The sequence below is a fragment of the Mesoplodon bidens genome, assembly GCF_964165515.1.
Source record: "Mesoplodon bidens genome assembly, chromosome: 5".
NCBI lineage: Eukaryota > Metazoa > Chordata > Mammalia > Artiodactyla > Ziphiidae > Mesoplodon > Mesoplodon bidens.
The window spans coordinates 109,289,057-109,311,538 of record NC_138161.1 but is presented as its reverse complement, the minus strand read 5'-3'; the positions used below and the strand labels follow the sequence as shown (position 1 = coordinate 109,311,538).

Genomic DNA, 22,482 nt, shown 5'->3' with positions numbered 1-22,482 from the left:
TGTAATGCTGTATCAAGTCAGCAATGTTGAGGAAATTTTCTGAACTTTCCCAGATTGCTAGTCCATATCGCAGAGAGTTATTTAATAAGGCTAATTATTGGCAATGTTCTGAAAAGGTAACAACACCAATAAACTTTTCTGGGCTTGCAAAGAAAAAAGAAAAAACAGCTGGTTCTGCTGGCAGTCCAGTTTCCAGGGCTAATTGATGTGCCATCTGCTTGCAGCATAGAGTGGGAACCATGGTTCACGTGTCACACCCTAGGCCACCAGTGTTTTAATTGTTTTGTTTGTTCTAGCAGTTTTCTCTTTTAGGTTTGATATCAAACATGCTTTCCAGCTGTAAGGTTCTAAGATTATACTGTATTTTTTTGTTTGTTTTCAGGAGATTACCTCTAACTTCCATTAAGTACAGGCTAATGAGACACTGCAGCTAGGACAGGACCACCAGTGTATTGAGAACGTTTGTCAAAGCTGTCTTCACATCCTGCAGGTTCCTGTGGAATCCTTCGTGCGAGGGCCCCTTCCCCACGCCGTTATTCCTGAGCTAGTTTCCAGCTTCTGAGTCCAGACTGCACCAACTCAAATGTGCTTTCAGATCAACCTGTCAAGTCCCATGCCTCTGCTCTGAACTTGACCCTGACCTTCATCCTTTTGTCTTTCCTGCAGGTGTCCTAGTATTGGGGGCGTCTCCAGTGCAAGTCTGAGAAAGTTTCTAAACCCACAGCTGGAACAAGGGCTCTTGTACTCTGCAGCCGCAACAATCTTTCCCAAGGGCAGCCTGACCACGTGTGAGAAGAGCTATCCCATAGGCCTTTCCTCTGACCAGCAATTGCACTTTGGAATATGTAGGTCCTAAAGCTCTGATGTGTGTGATATCTGTTCAAATATAGGCTCTTAGTCTCCACCCCAGGGATTTCCTAGATCTGGGCAGGGTCTGGGAATCTTTAACAAGCTCCTCAGGTGATTCTTTGAGAACACTGCCCTCAGGAAGTTACTTTTTTTTTTTTTTTTTTGCGGTACGCGGGCCTCTCACTGTCGCGGCCTCTCCCGTTGCGGGGCACAGGCTCCGGACGCGCAGGCTCAGCGGCCATGGCTCACGGGCCTCGCCGCCCCGCGGCATGTGGGATTCTCCCGGCCCGGAGCACGAACCCGCGTCCGCTGCATCGGCAGGCGGACTCTCAACCACTGCGCCACCAGGGAAACCCAGGAAGTTACTTTTAAAGTGATCTATTTGGGGGCTTCCCTGGTGGCACAGTGGTTGAGAGTCCGCCAGCCGATGCAGGGGACACGGGTTCGTGCCCTCGTCCAGGAAGATCCCACATGCCGTGGGGCAGCAGGGCCCGTGAGCCATGGCCGCTGAGCCTATGCGTCCGGAGCCTGTGCTCTGCAACGGGAGAGGCCACAGCAGCGAGAGGTCCGCGTACCGCAAAAAAAAAAAAGATCTATTTGTATGAGATGTTCTCATAAAACTATTTAGAATAGGGGGGAAAAACTGATAAGGCCCCCAAACTCCACTTGTTCAGAAAGATTAAACATTATAGTTTCATGAAGAAATGCTATTTTGGCATTAAACCTAAAAGATTACAGACCCGTAGACTGAGGAACAGATTTGAATTACCTTGAAATCATCTAGTTCAGTGCCTGAGCAGCCTGCTCATTTTCACAACGTGAATTCCCAGTTCTAACATGGTAAGAAAAATCTGCAGAAGACAATGTCAGGTAATAAAGTAGAATCCGAGAGAGTGTGTGCCACTATCAGCAATTATTTTCAAAACACTGTGTACTGACAATATCAGATGAGTCTTATTATGAGACTTTCCATAGTCAGGGGATTATGTGGATTCTTGTACTAGTGGTTTCTGACTGTGGAAGCAGTTGAATACATCCTCCAATTAAAAAATAGTTCCCCCTAAATTCCCTTTCCTTTCAAGTTTGCAGCATAAAACTTTGTTTCCAAAGGAAACCACTTGGCTCAAGAAGCTGTTGTAGTTCCAGTTAATTGCCAATCACATCCCCCAAGACCAAAGAATGGTAAAGGGAGACCAGATAGCATCGACTCCCAAACTAGGGAAAACAGGCAGCAGAGAGCCCCTGAGAAAATATTACAACCTAGTTACTATTTAAAAGCAAGACAGGACTTCCCTGGTGGTGCAGTGGTTAAGAGTCCGCCTGCCAATGTGGGGGACACGGGTTCGATCCCTGGTCCGGGAAGATCCCACATGCCGCGGAGCAGCTAGGCCCGTGCATCACCACTGCTGAGCCTGCACTCGAGCTTGCGAGCCACAACTACTGAGCATGAGTGCCACAACTACTGACGCTGGTGTGCCTAGAACCCGTGCTCTGCAACAAGAGAAGCCACAAATCACTGCAACTAGAGGAAGCCCACATGCAACAATGAAGACCCGATGTAGCCAAAAAAATAAATAAAATTAAATCAAAAACAAAATACAGTACTTATACTATTTCATTTAAAAAATAATAAATAAAAATAAAAGCAAGGCAGGAAAATTAAAAGGACAGAATTTTTTTGAGTTCTTAGTATGAATAAGAAAAGAGGCGGGACTTCCCTGGTGGCGCAGTGGTTAGGAATCCGCCTGCCAGTGCAGGGGACATGGGTTTGTGCCCCGGTCCGGGAGGATCCCACATACCGCGGAGCGGCTGGGCCCGTGAGCCATGCCCGCTGAGCCTGCGTGTCTGGAGCCTGTGCTCCGCAGCGGGAGAGGCCACAACAGTGAGAGGCCCGCATACCGCAAAAAAAGAAAAAAAAAAAAAAAAAAAAGAGGCATATGAAAAAGTATGTATTATATAAGTAACTTTGTCATGGATACATTTATGAATGTTATGCTTTTTAATAATTTTGGGTGCTTCATAAACTTTATAAAAATTTTTTATTGGAGTATTTGGAGTATAGTTGATTTACAATGTGTTCATTTCAGATGTACAACACAGTGAATCAGATATATATATGAATATTTATATATATATATATATATATATATCCATCCATTCCTTTTCAGATTCTTTTCCCATGTAGGTTGTTACAGAATATTATAAACTTTTTCAGTTAGTATATTTCTATTATATAATCAGATAAAATAAACTGAAGAAAGTTATAAATACATATATGGTCCCCCAAATAACGATCACAGAAACATTAGAAGAGGGGAAGTTTATAAGTAACTATACTGTGTATCGTGCATGTATTTTTATCTTGCTCTCTGTGTGTATGTAGAAATTATATTTCCATTATACTTTTCATTATTCTATACCTTTTCCATAATGAGTATTTCTTTTCTAGGTTAAAAACAATGTGATCCACCATAATAATAGTTGACAAACAAGGACCTCAATAATTGCTAAAAACACGTGAAAGGTTATTGGGAGTAGGATACTCACAGGGTCTCAACGTACCACCTGTTGATGAAAATTCAATTAACAATCAAGCTAAGAAGAAAAAAAAAGGAATTTTGTTTGAGCCATACTGAGGATTATAACCCAGGAAACAGACTCTGAGAAAGCTCTGAGAACTGTTCCACCTGTTAGAAGTCAAAGGCACAGTCATATCATTCTCAAAACAAAGGATCATACATCAAATGATATTTTACATAAGGTTCACCAAGGTTACTTAGTCCAGGTAAGCACGTACAAAGTGGGCTGCAAGTCAGCACAGCCCCCTACAGAGTTTGGAAAGAATGCTGTTCTTCAAAGAAGTTACATTACTAGTGTCAGAAGAAAGGGGGGAAAAAGTTATCTTTTTTTATTTTAAACAGGATTTATGTATTTATTTGTTAAATCGTATTATTTATTTATTTATATTTTGGCTGCATTGGGTCTTTGTTGCTGTGCGCGGGCTTTCTCTAGTTGTGGCGAGCGGGGGCTACTCTTCTTTGCGGTGCGCGGGCTTCTCATTGCGGTGGCTTCTCTTGTTGCAAAGCACGGGCTCTAGGCACACCGGCGTCAGTAGTTATGGCACATGGGCTCAGTAGTTGTCGCTCGCGGGCTCTAGAGCACAGGCTCAGTAGTTGTGGCGCACGGGCTTAGTTGCTCTGTGGCATGTGGGATCTTCCCGGACCAGGGCTCGAACCCGTGTCCCCCGCATTGGCAGGCGGCTTCTTAACCACTGCGCCACCAGGGAAGTCCCAAAAAACGTTATCTTTATGGTGAAGGCACTGCCGTCTTTGAGAAGTTCTGGTTAATGTGTAATGCAGATGCACACTGCACATTCGGGAGAGAAGGAGGAGGCACAAACGGATGCAGAGAGAGGATTTTATGTTTAAATTTTCTTGATCTGCCTTAAAAGATAAATTTTGTTTCATCACACCCTGCAGAGTAGTTTATGAATTACAAATGGAAGTGGGTTTGCTTATAATGGGGAAATCTGGATATCACCATGGGGGTGATATGAGGATATCACCTTAACCAAGTTATCAAGTTCACATTAACAAGATGGGACAAATTGACATTGTGTGCCTCCTGTTGTAATATCCTGATCAGGATACAACATCACCTGTGAAATATTCTTGTCAAATATTTTCATAGGAAATCCATTTTTGAGGAAATAATCAGGCAAATCCAAATTGTGGGCCATTCTGTAAAGCAACTACCTTGAATGTTTTTTAATGTCAATGTCATAAAAAACAAAGAAAAAGACTAGAGAACTGCACTAGTTTAAAGGAGCCTAAAGGCGGGGGATGGGAAGTTACATGGGATTATTGGGACAGTTGAGGACCTTGGAATATGTACAGTATATTAGCTAACATTATTATTTCATTTTCTTGAGAATGATAATAGTATTTATGTTTGTATAGGAGAACGCCCTATTCTTAGGATAGACAATGCCAACTATTTAGGAGAGAAGCATCATGATTTGGCATGTTTTAAATGTTCAGACCAAAAAAGTATACATGTTTCAGGTATTTATGTATATGGAGAGAAAGAGGTAAACGTGACAAAATGGGATCAACTGATGAATCCAGGTGAATAGTATAAGCACGTTCATTGTATTATTGTTGCGACTTTTCTGTAGGTTTGAGGTTTTTCAGAGTAAAATTTGAGGGGGGAATTACAGGAGTGAAGACTCTCATGGTCAGCTTCACCACGAGGTCACTCGCCATCACCCTTGCCGGTAGAGGACCCTGAAATCCTAGGGCTTTGCGAAGGAAGCAGCTGGATTACTGGTGACTGCAGCTTCCCCACGCAGCTGGCTTCTGAGCCCGCTAATTGTGGGATGATGTCAGGCCACAAAGGGTAGACAGATTCCAGTTAGTCTGGTACTGGGAAAAAAATAGTCCCTGTATCTTAGACAGCCCTGATAAGGCGCCTCCGTGGATATGAGTAATGATCAGACACAGGGGATGAACCGGGGCTGAGAAAGCTGGACAATGGAAAGCCGGGAGCACCATGACAAGGAAATTCTTCCCTTGAATTGCCTTTTCCTATTGAGATAAGATAGTGCGCAATAAAGCACCAGACTCAGAAGTGCGGTAGCAGCTGGCGTGGGGCCTCAGTTGCAGCACATGAGTGCCTAGTGTTGTCAAGCATCTAGGGGGTCTCTCGAGGGCTCGCTCTGGCCTGCCGCACAAGGGGCAAAGTCAATGACCTCAGACCCAGAAGGCCTGGGGGCAAGTCCTGATCCCACGACTCACCAGCTCAGAGACTGATTCTTTTTTCTTGTTCACAAAATAAATGTCTACTTCTCTCCTACCTGCCTTACTGATGGGTTGCAAAAACTGAAAACAAACCATGAAAGTGTTTTTCAACCCAAAGGCCGTTCAGATATCAGTATTATCATAACTTCCTAGGCATAAAGCAATTCATTTTGTAGCTTTCCCCCTCCTCAGGCCCAACTCACTTGAATGTCTTTTAGGCCCTGAATACATTTTTAATATGAGGTTGTATGAGTAAACCCTTTCAAACTTCTGAGGAAGCAGGATGGAGATGCTTTGAGATGCTCTAGTTTCTCCTGAACAGGCAGAGTGTGGCAGCGAATGTTACCCCTTTGTTATACCTTAACTGGGAAATATATCCCCATAGGCAAGCAGTGACTCACCCACACTGTCCCGAGTGAGTCAGTGTCCCAGCTGAGCGAGCATGGGTGGCCCTGGGCCAGAGTGCCACAAGGGAGGGGAATCAGGGACTCAACTCAGTCCAGGATGTGGGCCTTGGCATCTCAGGGGCAGTAGAGCAGAACCGACCGAGTGAAAAGGGAGCAAGCCTTAGGCTGGTCTTCAGGAGAGGACTGAGCTAGTGGGCATATGCTACAGAGAAGGAGTTTAACTCAGTGCAAGGGAGAACTTTCCTTTGGCCCTGTCCCAGCTGCGGTGTTGGCCAGGAGCTCCCTGGTACTAGAGCGATCCCACGCAGCTCCATCACCCCTCCTCTAAGATGTTTTGGGAAGATACACCACTGACCAGAGATGGATCAGATGGTATTCCGGGGCTCTTCCAACCCTAAGAATCTGAGCTGCTTTTGTCCAGCAGTAAATTTGCATTAACCCATCCTCTGCTTACTAGTCATGTGACCTTGGACAGGTTTATTAGTTTTCTGATCCTTAGTTTTCTCAGATGTAAAATGAGATTATTAACATCTACCCTACTTATTGGGTTGCTAGAAACATCAACACAGATGAGAAGGGATTCCTGGTGAAATCATAAACGTTCTCCCCACTCCCTCAGGCCTCTGCCCACAGTTCCTGGGTGACCAGGAGAGTGCCTGGACTGGCATGTCCCATGGGTCAGAGCAGAGGTCACAAATGCTCAAGGGGTCAGCACTAAATCCAATTTCACTAGCCATCCTCCATCCCTGCTTAGCACTTTGCCCTGTCTGGCTTCCCCATCCCTCTATCTTTACCCTTCCCTTCTTCCTTTCCCTTATGCTCAGTCAGCTAGCACTTTCTGAGGGGGTACTATGTCTCAGACACGCTGCTGGGCTGGGGAGCATGTAAAAAATACCCAGTCCTGCGAGTGCGTCTTGCCTGGTTGTGGGGAGAACATAGAGAACAGATGAGGTGGGCAGTGGTCTGAGGGAGGGTTGTGCTGGGGCTCACAGGGGCAAGCCTTTGTAGGGGCGAGGCCGGGAGGGCAGGCTGGACGGGAGAAGTATCCACCAAGAATAAGACATTTGAGCCTGTCTTTCAACAGATCACTTTCCAAGTAGGGAAGGCAAGCGGAGGGCATGAACAAAGAGCATGTGGATGTGAGGCTTGGGCCCCATGGGCTTGGCTTCTCTGCTGGTCCTTAGCCAGCTCCTTCCCTCTGCTCAGCTTCCACAGGGAGCTTCCTTCTGTGCAGGAGGATTTGGAAACTCGAAACAGTTTCTGGAAACACTGCTGCCTGGTTACTGGGGGCTGTGAAATGTTACTATGAAATAAAGGCAGTAATTCTCAACCTTGGCTGCAACCTTGGCTGCACACCAGCATCACCTGTGGTTTGTTTTCGGTTTGTTTTAAATTCACATTTACTGGCCCCACCCTTCATGTACTCTCATTCAGTAAATCTGGGGTGGGACCTCTGAGACTGGTGTGATCTGCTTTCACAAAATTGGAGGTAGAAATATTGTCCCACTTTTGTTTTTCCAGTTCCTCACTAAGGACTGCACATGTTTTATTGCGGGAAGTTCAGTATCGCCTAGTCAAGATTCCCAACTAGCTTCAGTTTTCTGTGAATCCTAAAGGCTTAGAAGTTCCAAAAAAGCGGTGGAACTGTGGTGGGATTAGATGGGATTAGTCCGGCCTCCATTCCTGGAGGGGAGAGAACGATAGTGAGCAGTCCACTACTTATATCTTCTCTGGGCCTCACTTTCCTCATCTGTGAAATGGGAATATGAACAGTTCCCACCTCATAAGATAGTGGTGAAGACTAAAAGAGCACAGAGAACACAATATATAGCACGTAGTAAGCGCTCAGTCAACAATGGTTAATGTTATGGAGGCAACAAGACCTGCCTGGCAGTTAGAGGGGTGGGCTCTGGAGCCAGACTGCCTGGTTCACAGTCTGCCAGCTACTCACCATATAACCTCCATGCCTCGATTTCCTTTTCTGTACAAAATGGGTGATAATAACCCCCTCACAGAACTGTTACTAAATGAATGAATAAGTGCCAAGCACTTAAATCAGTGCTGGCAAACCACACCAAAGAAACCTCAGCAGGGAATCATGATTTCTGCTGTGACCTCTAGCTGCCTCGTGGTGTCACTGTTGGACACTGGTCCTACCCCCTCCTCAGCTGGTATCCGCTGATGCTCCCAGCAGCCTTTCAGGCCCAGCTGTGGCCCTGCGAGAAGGAACCACTGCCTCCCCCTTTACTAACCGTGGCCAGGGGAGACATGATCTCCTAATATAGCAGTTCACCTACACAGCCTCCTCCCAGGACATCAGCCAGCCTCCCAATGCTGAGTCAGGCCCAGTTTCAGCCCCACCAGCTGGCAGAGCCAGAATCTCCTCTCCCACCTTCTTCCCCGCAAAGATCTACCCCAGGGTCCAAGGTGTCTTCGACCATCTTGGAGCCTAAAGCATCTGAGTACGTCCCTTTCCCCAGGGAGGCTACTCTTTTAAAGGAAGTTATTAGGGTAAGTCTTGGGTCCCCAAAGCCCCTCTTTGTTCAGAAGGCTGTCTGTTCTCCTTGGCGCCAAGCAATTGGCCCTCGTTAGGGAGATTGCCCAAGAGATTAGCAGGTGCCAACACATACCCTTCTGTTGGAACCACTGTCAGGGATTCTAAAGTGCTTTTTTGGCATGTTAGAGAAGAGAGGAGAAACCCCACCCCTGCTTGGAAATCATATTATATGTAATTAAAAAAAAAAAACACCATGCATGATTCTATTGAGAACATTCCACCAGGGTAAGAATCACTAAAGTAAGAAGACGAGACCTAATGGTTATTAAAACTCACCTGTACCAATGGGAGGCTGTGGGCTTATACCCTGGAGGCTGCCGTCCTCAGAACATTTTGATCCGAGAATGCAGGAGCTAAATTTGTCCCTAGAGGGCGGCTGGCTCAATGATTCCCAAATTCAGTGCAGCAGAATCACGGGGTCTGCCTATCGCACAGATTCTCAAGTCTTGCTGATTCAGGAGGTCTGGGGGTGGAGGAGTGGGGAGGAATCCCAAATCCCAGTGAGATGCCACGGAAGAGCCTCGTGGGGAGGGGGGGAGGCAAAGTGGGTGGAAGGCTGCCCACAGAGTGCCGCCTAAGCAGGGGCTTATGAGAGGCAAGGGGGCTTCTGAGGGAGGCTCAGATGGGAGGGAGTTGTCATCCGTGCAGTTCTCAAAGTTAAAGCTCAAATCTCTTGCTAAGTAATATATCTCCTCTCTGGCTATCGGGACATATTTTCAGATGGAAGAAAGTATATGTCCAAAGCAGGAATCCCAGTATCAGAACCCTCCGTGGGAGCGGAGGTGAACCCCTGGGAATGCAAGCCAGGAAGACAATTGCTGCCACTGGTCAGTGAGGAAAGCCTTGGGCTCCGATGACCTCATGGCTCTTTTCTGTCGCCGGTGACGGGACACACCCTTCCCCTCTGCCCACCTCCACCCACAGGCATATCAGACAGATGACCGCATGAGCACAGGGGAAAAGTGTTCCCCATCGATAACACACATTCTCACGTGCTGCTGCAGCCACTGGCCTCATCTTCCAAATGTCCCATGATGTCAGGCTTAGCAAGCCTGGCTGAGGTCAGTGGGAGCTCTCTCTCCCTGGAGACGCAGGAATTTTTGAAAAGTTGTGTAAGGGCAAACGTCTGATTGTGCCTTGAATTTTTTGTGTGAAAACTTTAGCTCTGACAACTCAAGTCACATTTGCCTCCTGGCTCACTGGGCCTGATTCAGTTTTTCTGAGCAGTGCTCATTGTGAGAAGTAAAAGAATATTTCCCTATCTCTCCAGAGGAGTCGGCAAGGCAGCCTGTCCAGCCATGAGGTAGGTGATTGCTGAATCAAACTAGGCTCAAATGCTTAGAGCCTCCAGAATCCATCCCTCAGAAGGAGTCTCTCCCCTTCTCCCTGCATTCCTGCAGAGACCCAAAGGTGTCCCCTTACCCCCAAAGAGCTCAATTAGTGATAAAGAAGTCATGGGGCCAGAGCATCCTGGGTATAGCAATTTCCATCAAAATGCCAGAGGATCACCAAAAAAAGTCCTTTCTCCACATTATCAAGCTCTCAAACCTCTGACAGCTCCCCAACCATCCCCGGCCTCCTGCTTGGCTAAATATTTGGGAACTGAAACAATAGCCTTACTGAAGCAGTGATGGGCAATTACTGGAAAGTCATGTGATTGTCCGAATTCAACCAATTTGTCAGACCATTTTCCTTTCACTCATCACCTCCCCCACGATAAGATAGGGTCACCAGAGCACAATAATCCTTTCCTGAGATACAATGTAGAGGCTCCTGAGAAAAGAAACAAAAGTGGGGCTAATTTTGGCTTTTCTGGGACTAAAGAAAAGCAGGCAGGCAGGCAGGCTCCATCCAACTCAAGGAAGCCAGGGTGGGCCTTGTTGCATTGCTCCAGGGTGTCTGCTTAGATCACCAGGGGATTTGGAGAACAATGAAAGGGGGGAGGGGGATGGGAACAGAGTTCTGGCTCTGGCCACGGTGACCAAGCTTTGTCCAGGCTCTCAAGAGGTCTCTGAAACGGCAGCCCATGGCTTCAGACTTGAATTTTTTTTTCAACTATAAATGCCTTGCCACTCCTCCCCAACGTAATGAATTAAGATTTGGGAATTCTTTCCAGAGCCAGCAGTGGTCTTTGTGCTCTTCAGGGCTCTGTGAAGGCCCTAAAGTTGTAGGTGAATGTTGGTAATCATGGGCACTTTTTTCTGGCGCAAGGGTCCGTGGCTTTCCTCTGATTCTCAGAGGGATCTGCCATCCAAAAAAGACGTGCCCCTCGAGGCAAAGTGTCCCCCCACCTATCACCCCAGCCCCAGGGAGAACTCCTGTTCTTTGTGGCAATGCTGGTCAAATTTCCATGTGCATTAGAATCAGCTGGGTATCAAGTTAAAATGTAAATTCTAATTCCTTTGGTCTTGAAGGCAAGCAGTGATTCTCCCTCCCCAGGCCTGGATCATGGTCACAGCCTCCTACCTGATTTCTAGTCCACCCTCCCTCTGGGCACAGGAGTGACCTTGATGCACATTTTTTTTAAAAAAATTTTATTGGAGTATAGTTGATTTACAATGTTGTGTTAGTTTCAGGGGTACAGCAAAGTGAATCAGTTATACATATACATATATCCGCTCTTTCAATGTACGTTTCTTTTTTTTTTCTATTTTTTTTTTAAATTAAATTAAATTTTTTTTGGCTGTGTTGGGTCTTTGTTGCTGCACGTGGGCTTTTCTCTAGTTGTGGTGAGTGGGGGCTAGTCTTCATTGCAGTGCGCAGGCTTCTCATTGCAGTGGCTTCTCTTGTTGCGGACCACGGGCTCTAGGCGTGCGGGCTTCAGTAGTTGTGGCACGTGGCCTCAGGAGTTGTGGCACGCGGGCTCAGGAGTTGTGGCTCATGGGCTCTAGATCACAGGCTCAGTAGTTGTGGTGCATGGGCTTAGCTGCTCCACGGCGTGTGGGATCTTCCTGGACCAGGGCTCGAACCCGTGTCCCCTGCGTTGGCAGGCGGATTCTTAACAACTGTGCCACCAGGGAAGTCCCTCGAAGCATGTTTCTAGTTGTGTTCCTCCCCTTCCTTAAAACCTGTGTGCCCTTCCATCTCTATGTTAAATAAAGCACCTCAGAATCCATAAACAAGATGTTCCATGATTTGTCTTCATCTTATCTTTTCTCCCATTGTATCTCTCCATGAGCAGCTAATTCCATCCATGCTGGACTACATAAGAGCAAGGACTTGGGAGGTGAGGGGGTCAGACCAATATCTGAATACTATTCCTGCCATTGACTATCTGGACTTCAGTTTCTTCATGTGTACAATGGGAATAAAAATACCTACCCTGGGCTTCCCTGGTGGTACGGTGGTTAAAAATCTGCCTGCCAATGCAACGGACATGGGTTCGAGCCCTGGTCCAGGAAGATCCCACACGCCGCGGAGCAGCTAAGCCCATGCACCACAACTACTGAGCCTGCACTCTAGAGCCCGTGAGCCACAACTCCTGAGCCCACGTGCCACAACCCCTGAGCCCGCGTGCCTAGAGCCTGTGCTCCACAACAAGAGGAGCCACCGCAGTGAGAAGCCCATGCACCGCTACAAAGAGTAGCCCCTGCTCGCTGCAACTAGAGAAAGCCCGGGTGCAGAAAAAAGACCCAACGCAGCCAAAAATAAATAAATAAATAAATAAATAAATAATAATTTTAAAAATACCTACCTCGTAGAGTTATCATGAGGAACAAATAAGATAGTCTATATAAAACACTTAGGGCTTCCCTGGTGGCGCAGTGGTTGGGGGTCCGCCTGCCGATGCAGGGGACACGGGTTCGTGGCCTGGTCCGGGGGGATCCCACATGCCGCGGAGCGGCTGGATCCGTGAGCCGTGGCCGCTGAGCCTGCGTGTCCGGAGCCTGTGCTCCGCAGCGGGAGAGGCCACAGCGGTGAGAGGCCCGCGTACCGCAAAAAAAAAAACCAACACTTAGCACAGTGCCCACACAGCAAATGCAGTAGCTTTTGTGACTTAATCATAATATGCCCAGAGTTTCATTTGTCACATGATGCCCTGCTTGGATTATTCTCCCAGTCCCCCTTCTTTGCCCACATCAAAAGCCACCTCTTCCTTAAATCCCTCCTGACACCCCTCAATCACCGTTCAATCCTTCACCTCAGTTATAACACTATGGGTGATTTCTTTCTGCCTATAGCAATGCCCAGCCCAGTTTGGGGCCCATATTAATAACAGTCACTAGTAAAGTTTTATGAAACTGAACTGTGTTCTTATTTCTTTTTGTTGTTATGTATAATACATACCTGTAATACTTACTCCTTAGCTATGATAAATATATACAGTATGTATTATCCTATAATTGGAGAGTTTGTTTGGTTATTTCTTTTTTTCCCCCAATTAATTTGATCCTCAGTAATATCTGTTACTTTTGCCCTGACAAGTTGCAGATCTCAAAAGAGTATGGGATTAACATGGGCATTACCTTATATTGGAATCAATTCACTCAACCAATATTTACTGACATCTGCCATGTACCAGCACAGTAAATGATTGTAGTGACGATCATTGCAACAACACAGGTGCATGTAGCCTTCCTTATAGAGGTGTTGGCTCTGGGACAGCTTCTGCCACCCAGGAGAGGACAGGATCTACGTTGAGACTTCCCTCTGTAAGTCCTATCATATGCCCTCAGGGAGCCCATAAATGCCAGGGACACTCCTCTGTAGACACCTTAGCAAGGATCCCTCAAAAAAAGAAAAAAAAAAGAATCCCTTGAAGCTATTTCCCAACTCCAAAGTGATTTGGGCTAATTCTCTGAAAAATCAATCCTTTTGAGTACTGGTATGCCCATCCAAGCCTCAATTCTCTAATTATAAAGGTCCTCATTCAAACAGTCTTTACAATTTACAAAGGTCTTTCACATAACACTAATGAGACTGAATTTTTGTCACAACTCTGAGAGGTAAGCAGGGCGGGTTTTTAGATTTTCATTCTGAAGTTGAGGTGCCAAAAGCTCAGAGGAATTAAGGGATTGACCCAAGGTCTTGTAACAAGTAAATGAAACACTCAATACCTATATCCATACCTGCTGACTAAAGGTCCGGAAATTCCTTCTATTGTGACAGGATCCTGGGTCTCATAGCTAGGAAAAGATGAAGCAGGATAGCAAAACAACCCCTCAGCTACTTACTCTCAGTGCATTTCCTGAAAGGGAGGAGGGGACCAGGTGAGGTCTTACGGCTGTGGGAGTATGGGAGACGTGGGGCTAGAGGGAGGGTAGCCCTTCCAAGTGTCAGGGAAGTGGTATTTTTTTACAAGTTCCCCCAGGTGACCTATTACATAGTGACAGTGAAGAAACACGATGGGTTAATTTCTGACCTGCTGGGAAGAGCTGGGCAAGAACCCGAGATCTTGTGTCCATCTGGTCGACATTCCACAGTGTACCATGTGGCCACTCCAGCCTTTAGACTCAAGGCTATGAAAGACCAGAGCAGACAGTATATACAGAGACCCCCTGGGGGACCATGTGTTCCAGGTACACAGCAAGGCAGAGCCATCAGGTGTTCAGGCATCCAGCCCTCAAGCCAGTGGCCTTGTCTTACTGCCACACAGTGCTGGAAGAATCCAGGGGAATTAATGGAGAGAAAATAACACTTTTGCCCAAAGTGCCCCCCAGAAGCCTTTCCCCTAATGGTGTTTTGGAGTTCTGTGAATATTTCCTCATTCCTCCTGCACTTGATAACTAAGTGGTCCAAGCCCCAGAGAAGCAGGTTGTTATTATCCACAGATGACAAAATTACAGGTGGAAAGGTTGAGACTTGCCCTGGTCACACAGCACACTAACAGCAGAGGCCGCGTATTGGAAACAGAAGCCCCTGTTGTCCTGGAGGAAACACCATGACTTAGCTGTTCAGAAGCAGCAGGTCTTGGCTGGGTAGCTCCATGGAGAACAGGGACGTACCTGCTGGAGGTGCTCCCGCCCTCTCGAGTCCCAGCAGGAAGGGAGAGCACACCCCAGGCAACACTTCTCTAGCAGGACAGCTCTGCGGCTGTGTTTTGGCACCTCAATATCTCTCACATGTTTATCAAGCCCTTTCACATCTTGTCCACCGGTTTTCCCCGCCTTTGTGTTCAGGCACGAGCTCTCTCGCCTTTGTGTTCAGGCACGAGCTCTCTCGGCTGTCCCCAGAGGTCTCCTCTGCATCATTCCATCCGGAAAGGCAAAATGACAGGAAAGCTCCCACCAGGGGGTGGAGAGGTGATAAGAAGGAAAAACCTTAGGCTTTCAATTGTCCTGTGGTCAGTAGAACAGCCGCTGAGGTGCTCTTGTGTGAAACCACACTGTGCCAAAGTGGAAACTCCACCGGCTCCTACAGAGAGCCGCCCATCACCACACATACAGATTTTTTGGTATTCTATTGACCAAGAGTGAGAAGTCTATTGTCATCAAAATCCAGTATGCCATGTAGATTTCTTTTTAGCTTTGCTCAGTGGAGGATCATTTTTGAAGCCCTGCTGTTGTTTCCCTACCCCTTCCCACTCGGCTCTAAATTCGTTAGCAGTCATAGACAATATGCATCAGGAAACTGGGCAACCCAGACACATAGCCATCAAAGAGTTTATGCAGCCAAGCAAAGTGCCTTTGTATGCCTTGGCTTTGATGGTCCCAGCTGATGCTTCCCTTTCGGGAAACTATAAACTCTTCACCTTTGGGAAGTTATTCAGGCTGATGGAAAATCTGATAGACCAAAAACACCATCCACAGACCCCTGGGCTAGAATAGCCAAGACAGTGAAGCACCTCTCTCAGTCACCTGCCCTTTAGCTTTCTGTCAGCACTGCTCCCATCTGGCTTTACCTGACCACTGCCATGCCAGGTGTGGCAGCCAGCCACCCATGTGACTCCTCATCTCTTGGTATTCACAACTGTGTAGTCCCCTCACACGATGAAGAGGGCTGATCCATGTGACCAATAGAATATTGCAGGCCTGATGGTGTGGGGCTTCCTGAGCAAGACCATTAACAAAAATTTCAGCTTCCACCGTGGGCCCTTGACTTGCTCACTTGGGCAAGCCAACCACCATGTTGTGAGGATATTCAAGCACCGGTGGAGAGACCATGTTGGAAGCAACCAGCCTCCAGCATAAACTTGCCAGGCACTTGAATGAGCTACATCTGGAAGCAGATTCTCTAGTCCCAGTTAAGCCTTCAGATGATTCTAGCTCCTCAGCATCTGAATCTTCAGCAAAGACCCAAGACCTCAGGGAGCAGAGATAAGCTGTCCCTGCTGTGTCTTGTCTGAATTCCTGACTCACAAAAATAATGGGATAATAAGTCATTATTGTTGTTTTTTGCCAGTAAGGTGTGCGAGTGATTTGTAATGCAGCAATGGATGCCTCCAGCCTAGTTGTGTATGGATAGGAGCCATCATAAAATTCTCTCTGCAAAGCTCCTCCTACTTTATAAAGCAATCATTAAAAGCTGAATTCTTCTACCTCTGCCTTCTAAATTGCATTCATGTGGTCTTGAGTATTCATAATTGAGGTGGGTCCTCCACCTACCAGTACCAAGGAAGGTGCAAATGCACCTTGTGGATGGAGGGGACCATAAAAAGTCCACTAAAGGAGCCATGGCTTGAATAAGCAGTTAACTTTCTACTCCTCCCACCAAACCTCTCTTAAGAGAGGGAATCTGACTTTGGTCTCTACCACTCCTTGGGAATCATCTTCTCCTCAATCATCAGGGGCCGCCCCATCTCTAACTCCAGGAGCCTAAATTCTAATTCCCCTGTACCTTCTTGGTCTTCCCCTCCTTTGATTTCCTTGATACCTACCTCCCTTTGTTCCTCTTTGGTCCACCTACTGCTTCCTCTATTTTAATGGCAAATCTTCTTCCCAACCCTTTTTCACCCTGGACTTCTGATGAACTCCTAATGACCCGGACTAAAGGGAAATGGGCCGCCTTAGGAGGCAGTGAGCTTCCTGGTGCTGGTAGATGCAGGGTGACCTTCTAGAAGGGGTGGCATAACAGGGGTTCCAGCAGTGGTCTCTGAGACACTACTCAACAACATAAGTCTGTAAGTATTGAGAGACTTGAATATCAAGATAACATAAAGAATACTCAGAACTGGGACTGTTGTTATTCCAGAATTCAGACTCATCATAGAGAGTCAAAGCTGGACACGATCTTTGAAATCATCTATATGGTCTTATCCACTCTAAAATTTTAACTCTCCCTGTAGAGATGACTTCCACTGTTTTCTCATGACTAGCCCTATTTTTCAAGAGCCGGTCCCAAGTTTCCTCCAGGAACCTATACATCTGCCCTGGATGTATCATGTGCCACGCAGACTCAGGCCAGCTAAATCAGGTGCACCTTCTTCTTCTCCAAACCTACTCATCCTCCTGACTTCCTTATCTCAGTTAAGCACACTCTCCTCTGGTTGGGTCTCCAAGGTAAAATCTTGGAATCATTCTTGTGTTTTTCCCTGTCCTTCACATCTCTGTTTTATCGGTTGCCAAGACACCCATCTTTCTCCTTCATGTCTCTTTCGTCCTTCTCTGTATTAGTCAGGGCTCTCCAGAGAAACAGAACCAATAAGAGATAGATGGATAGGGGCTTCCCTGGTGGCGCAGTGGTTAAGGACCCGCCTGCCAATGCAGGGGACATGGGTTCGAGCCCTGGTCTGGGAAGATCCCACATGCCACTGAGCAGCTAAGCCTGTGCACCACAACTACTGAGCCTGCGCTCTAGAGCCCACGAGCCACAACTACTGAAGCCCGCATGCCTAGAGCCTGTGCTCCACAACAAGAGAAGCTACTGCAATGAGAAGCCTGCACACCTCAACGAAGAGTAGCCCCTGCTCGCCACAACTAGAGAAAGCCCATGTCCAGCAACAAAGACCCAACACAGCCAAAAATAAAATTAATTAACTAAAAAAAATTTTAATAAAAAATAAATTAATTTAAAAAAGGGATCGATAGATAGATTTATATAAGCCAAATCTTCATTATATATAACACTATTACTGAGCTGAGGCTGGCAGTTCCTACAGTCTGTGAGCTGGAGACCCAATGGTTTAGTTTCTGTCAGAACCAGGAGAGCCAGTGGTAAAGTTTTCTTTCAAAGGCTGGCAGCCTCAGTGCCCAGGAAGAGCCAGTGTTTCAGTGTGAGTCTAAGGGCAGGAAAAAAGCTAATGCCTCAGTCTGAAGGCAGTCAGGTAGGTAGAATTATTTCTTACTTGGGGGAGGGTCAGCATCTTTTTCTATTCAGGTCTTCAACTGATTGGATGAGACCCTCCCACATTAGAGAGGACAATCTGCTTAGCTCAGTCTATGGGTTTAAATGTTAATCTCAGCCAAAACTGTCCTCACGGAAACACCCAGAATAATGTGCACCCCATGGCTCAGTCAAGTTGACACATAAAAATTTTTTTTTTGTCTGCGTTGGGTCTTGATTGCTCTGCGCCAGCTTTCTCTAGTTGTGGTGAGCAGGGGTTACTCTTCACTGTGGTGCGTGGGCTTCTCACTGTGGTGGCTTGTCTTGTTGTGGAGCATGGGCTCTAGGCGTATGGGCTTCAGTAGTTGCAGCGCGTGGGTTCAGTAGTTGTGGCTCGCGGGCTCTAGAGCACAGACTCGGGTGTTGTGGTGCACAGGCTTAGTTGCCCCGCAGCATGTGGGATCTTCCCGGACCAGGGATCGAACTCATGTCCCCCGCATTAACCACTGCACCACCAGGGAAGTCCTGACACATAACATTAACCATCATATCTTCCTACCCATCCCCACCACCTCTGCCTTAGTTTGGGCCTGTATTAATTTCCTTTCCCTGCCAACACTCTAAACTACTCTGCCTGTAACTAGACTCAAGTCCCAGCAGGCCCCAAGTGAGGTACCAAGTGTGACCCATGAGGAGATCTACTACACTCAAAAACAAAACCAAAACAAAAACTGCATGGGGAATTCCCTGGCGGTCCAGTGGTTAGGACTTGGTGCTTTCACTGCCGGGGCCCAGCTTTGATCCCCTGTTTGAGGAACTTAGATCCTGTAAGCCACGCGGTACAGAAAAAAAAAAAAAAAACTGCATGAGTTTTCCAATTTATACATATAGAAATCTGGGGAGCACAGTGTAGAATAGATCTTAAAAGTATAGGGTTATGATGGAAAGACTATAAAGTTGGATCAGACAGAATTTATTGACATGAGCCCACTCAGCAGAGATTCTGAATTCAGTGCTTTAGATTGAGGGGAACCTCAGCATCCTTGAAGAGTTCTGTGGCCACTCTTCTCTGTAGGTCAAACATTACAGTAGGAACTACAACCACCACACCGGGATTCCTAATGCAATGAGGATGAGATCCCCAGGGAGGGCCCATACCAAGTGACGGCACTTAATCACAAAAGATGGGTGTGGTTACCATAATGGACAACAGAGCCAAAGCAGTCCTCACAATAGACTGACTCACAGAGACCTATGGCATTTGGCTAGCAGATCGTGGTCCCTTTGGGGAAGATTTAGAGAAAGATTAACAGTACTATATAAAATTTTGGCAGTGTTAGCAGAGCCTTTCCTCAAGGGACCTGGTCTCTACTTCATTCAAGAGCTCCTTGGCCTATAAACTGACTCAAGTCTGGGAATTGACTGAAGGGCCATCATGACTCTGTTTTGGTGATCTAAGATATACTACTGTTCACTCAACCTAGAATTCTTACCCTTATACAGATGCAAGAGTCTATGCTGATTCATGGGCTGTGGGCAATGGTTTGGCTGAATGGGCAGGGACTTGAAAGGAACATTATTGGAAAGGTAGTGACACGGAGGCCCCAGGAAGAGGTCAGTGTATAGACCATCTCTGAATGGGTGAAAGCTGTGAAGATATTTGTATTCTATGTGAACGCTCACCAAAGGTAACCTCAGCAGAGGGGGCAGTTTAATAATCAAGTGGATGGGATGACCCATTCTTAGGATATCAGTCAACTTCTTTCTTGAGTCAGACCTGTCATTGCCCATTGGGTTCATGAACAAAGTGGGAATGGTAGCAGGGATGGAGGTTATGCATGGGCTCAACTTCTACTCACCAGTGCTAACCTGGCTATGACCACTGCTGAGTGCCCTAATTGCCACAGCAGAGACCAACACTGAGATCCCTTTATGACTCTGGGGTGATCAGCAAGCTACTTGCTGGCAAATTGATTACATTGGACCGTTTCCATCATGGATGGGCCAGGACTTTGTTCTTATTGAAATATCCACTTAGTCTAGATATGGATTTGCCTTCCCTGCACACAATGATTCTGTCAAAACTACCATATGAGGATGTACAGAATACTTTATCCACCACCACACTATTCCACATAGCACTGCTTCTGATCAGGAAGCTTGCTTTACAGCCGTGAAGTACAGCAATGGGCCTATGCTCATGGAATTCACTAGCCTTACCATGCTCCTCATCATCCTGCATCAGTTGGCTTGATAGAACGTGGAATGGCCTTTTGAAGACTAATTCATAGCACCAGCTATGTGGCAATATCTCATGAGGCTGGGACAATGTCCTCTAGGATGCTTTGTATCCTCTAAATCGATATCTAATATATGGTGCTATTTCTCCCATAGCCAAGATTCCTGGGTTCAGGAATCAAGGGGTGGAAATGGGAGTGGCTCCAGTCAATGTGACTTCTAATGATCCACTAGCAAAGTTTCTGTTGTCTTTCCTTGTGACCTTAGGTTCTGCTGGTCTAGGGGTTCTAGTTCCAAAGGAAGGAATGCTTCAACCAGGAAACACAACAATGATTCCATTGAACTGGAAGTTAAGGCTGCCACCCAGCCTTAACTCTGTATACCTCTTTATTAACAGGCAAAAGAGGGGTTACTCTCCTGAGCAAAGGATTTGAGCATTTCTAAGGAAACGTTACCTAAAGGCATGTTTTCTATCAGTTCTTCTTATAAGAAATAGAAAAAAGAAATAAGCATATTTCGGGCTTCCCTGGTGGTGCAGTGGTTGAGAGTCTGCCTGCCGATGCAGGGGACATGGGTTCGTGCCCTGGTCCGGGAAGATCCCACATGCCGCGGAGCGGCTGGGCCCATGAGCCATGGCCGCTGAGCCTGCGTGTCCAGAGCCTGTGCTCTGCAACGGGAGAGGCCACAACAGTGAGAGGTCCGCGTACCGAAAAAAAAAAACAAAAAACCAGAAATAAGCATATTTCATTGTTCTTGGAACTTCCAAAGTTCCAAATAGGTATTTGAGGGACATGATGGTCTTCTTTATGTGTCAACTTGGCTAGACCACAGTCCTCAATTAGTCAGTCAAACATTGATCTAGGTGTTGCTGTGAAGGTATTTTGTAGATATGATTAAAGTCCTTAATCAGTTGACTTTAAGTAAGGGAGATTAACCTAGATAATCAATTGGTTCAATCAGTTGAGAGGTCATAAGAAGTTCTTCCTTGGAGAATCCACCTGAGAGTTCTAGCCTACCTTTCTGGATGGTCTGCCATATGGAGTTCAGGCTTGCCTAGCCAGCCCCTACAATTACATAAGCCAATTCCTTGCAATGAATCTCTTAATATATTAATATGTATTTCCTTCTTGTCCTTCTCTAGTTGAATCCTGATAGAGACATTAAAAACCCTCTCTCCAAAGCCCCTCTCATTTCCCACCTTCCCATTCAATGGAGAACCTAAGAATTAGGCAGCTTCATGTGGGCTCATTTTCTCAAGTTAAAGGAAAAGCACATTATAATGAAAACATAAAATTATGTTAACAAAAGGAATGTGAATTACTTATGTAGACCCACTGAAGCTTAACTAATCCTTTTGTTTCTGTTTTTTTTAATTGAGATATAATTGACATATAACATTGTATAAGTTTAAGTTGTACAGGTGTTGATTTCATGCATTTATATATTGCAGTATTATGACTACCACCATAGTGTTAGCTAACACCTCTATAAGGTCACGTAATTATTATTTCTTTTTTGTAGTGAGAACAATGAAGATCTAATCTCTCAGAAACTTTGAAGTTTATAATACAGTATTGTTGACTATAATCACTATGCTGTGCATTAGATCTCCAGGACATATTTATCTACTAGTTGCAAGTTCGTAATCCTTGAGGTGCAAGGTGCATCTGATTTTTCTTGTTTTCTAACATATTTGGAGGAAAGCAAACTTCACTCTGAAATGGGAGTCACCTCTGTTCTGGACGTCCTTTGTTTCCATTGTTGGGTCTCAGAACCACCTCTTCTCCATACCTGGCAGCAGAAAGTGGAGAGAAGAGAGAGAGATGCTAGAGGCTGTACCATTTTTTTGTTTGTTTTTTTCTGCACAAAGCGTGGCATGTTGGATCTTAGTTCCCTAACAAGGGACTGAACCCGTGCCCTCTGCAGTGGAAGCTCAGAGTCTTAACCACTGGACTGCCAGGGAAGTCCTGGAGGCTGTACAACTTAGACACAAGAGGGGACATGGAGGCGGAGATTTCTGATTAAGAGTGTTGGTAATTCAAGAAAATGGGGTAGGAGATGAAGGAACTCCAAGGGGTTTTAAAAAGAAAGAGGGAATATGAGAAGGGAGAGAAGGGCTGATGTTAGGAAAGGAAGGTCATCCATGTGACTATAGGTCAGGGCAGTGAGGCTCCAGACTTTTGTTCAGGGCAAAAGGACAAAGTTTGAGGAAAGAACCTCAGCGCCTGACTTTCCACACTCCCGACTCTATATGGTTCACATCCATCACTGGAGCTTTTAGTAAAGAACTGCTTACCCTTGTTCGGACCTTGAGGACTAAAATAAGAAGGGAGAGAGCCCCTTCTCCAAGATCAGTGTCCGGAATTAGAAACACCTTCATTGAAGCTGACAACGGGGCGGTGGAGGGGACAAAAGTGTAGTGCCTTTTGCA

At 46.2% G+C, this 22,482-nt stretch overlaps 1 protein-coding gene across 1 annotated transcript in view; it reads left to right on the top strand.

Moving 5' to 3' along the window:
* TMEM44 (transmembrane protein 44) overlaps positions 1–728 on the top strand; it is a 46,914-nt gene extending 46,186 nt beyond the window's left edge. The window contains exon 10 of the mRNA XM_081234788.1: positions 667–728. Coding sequence (XP_081090914.1) covers positions 667–675 — 9 coding nt within the window. The 3' untranslated portion in view covers positions 676–728. The remainder of the gene's footprint in view (positions 1–666) is intronic.
* The last annotated feature ends 21,754 nt before the right edge of the window (positions 729–22,482 follow it).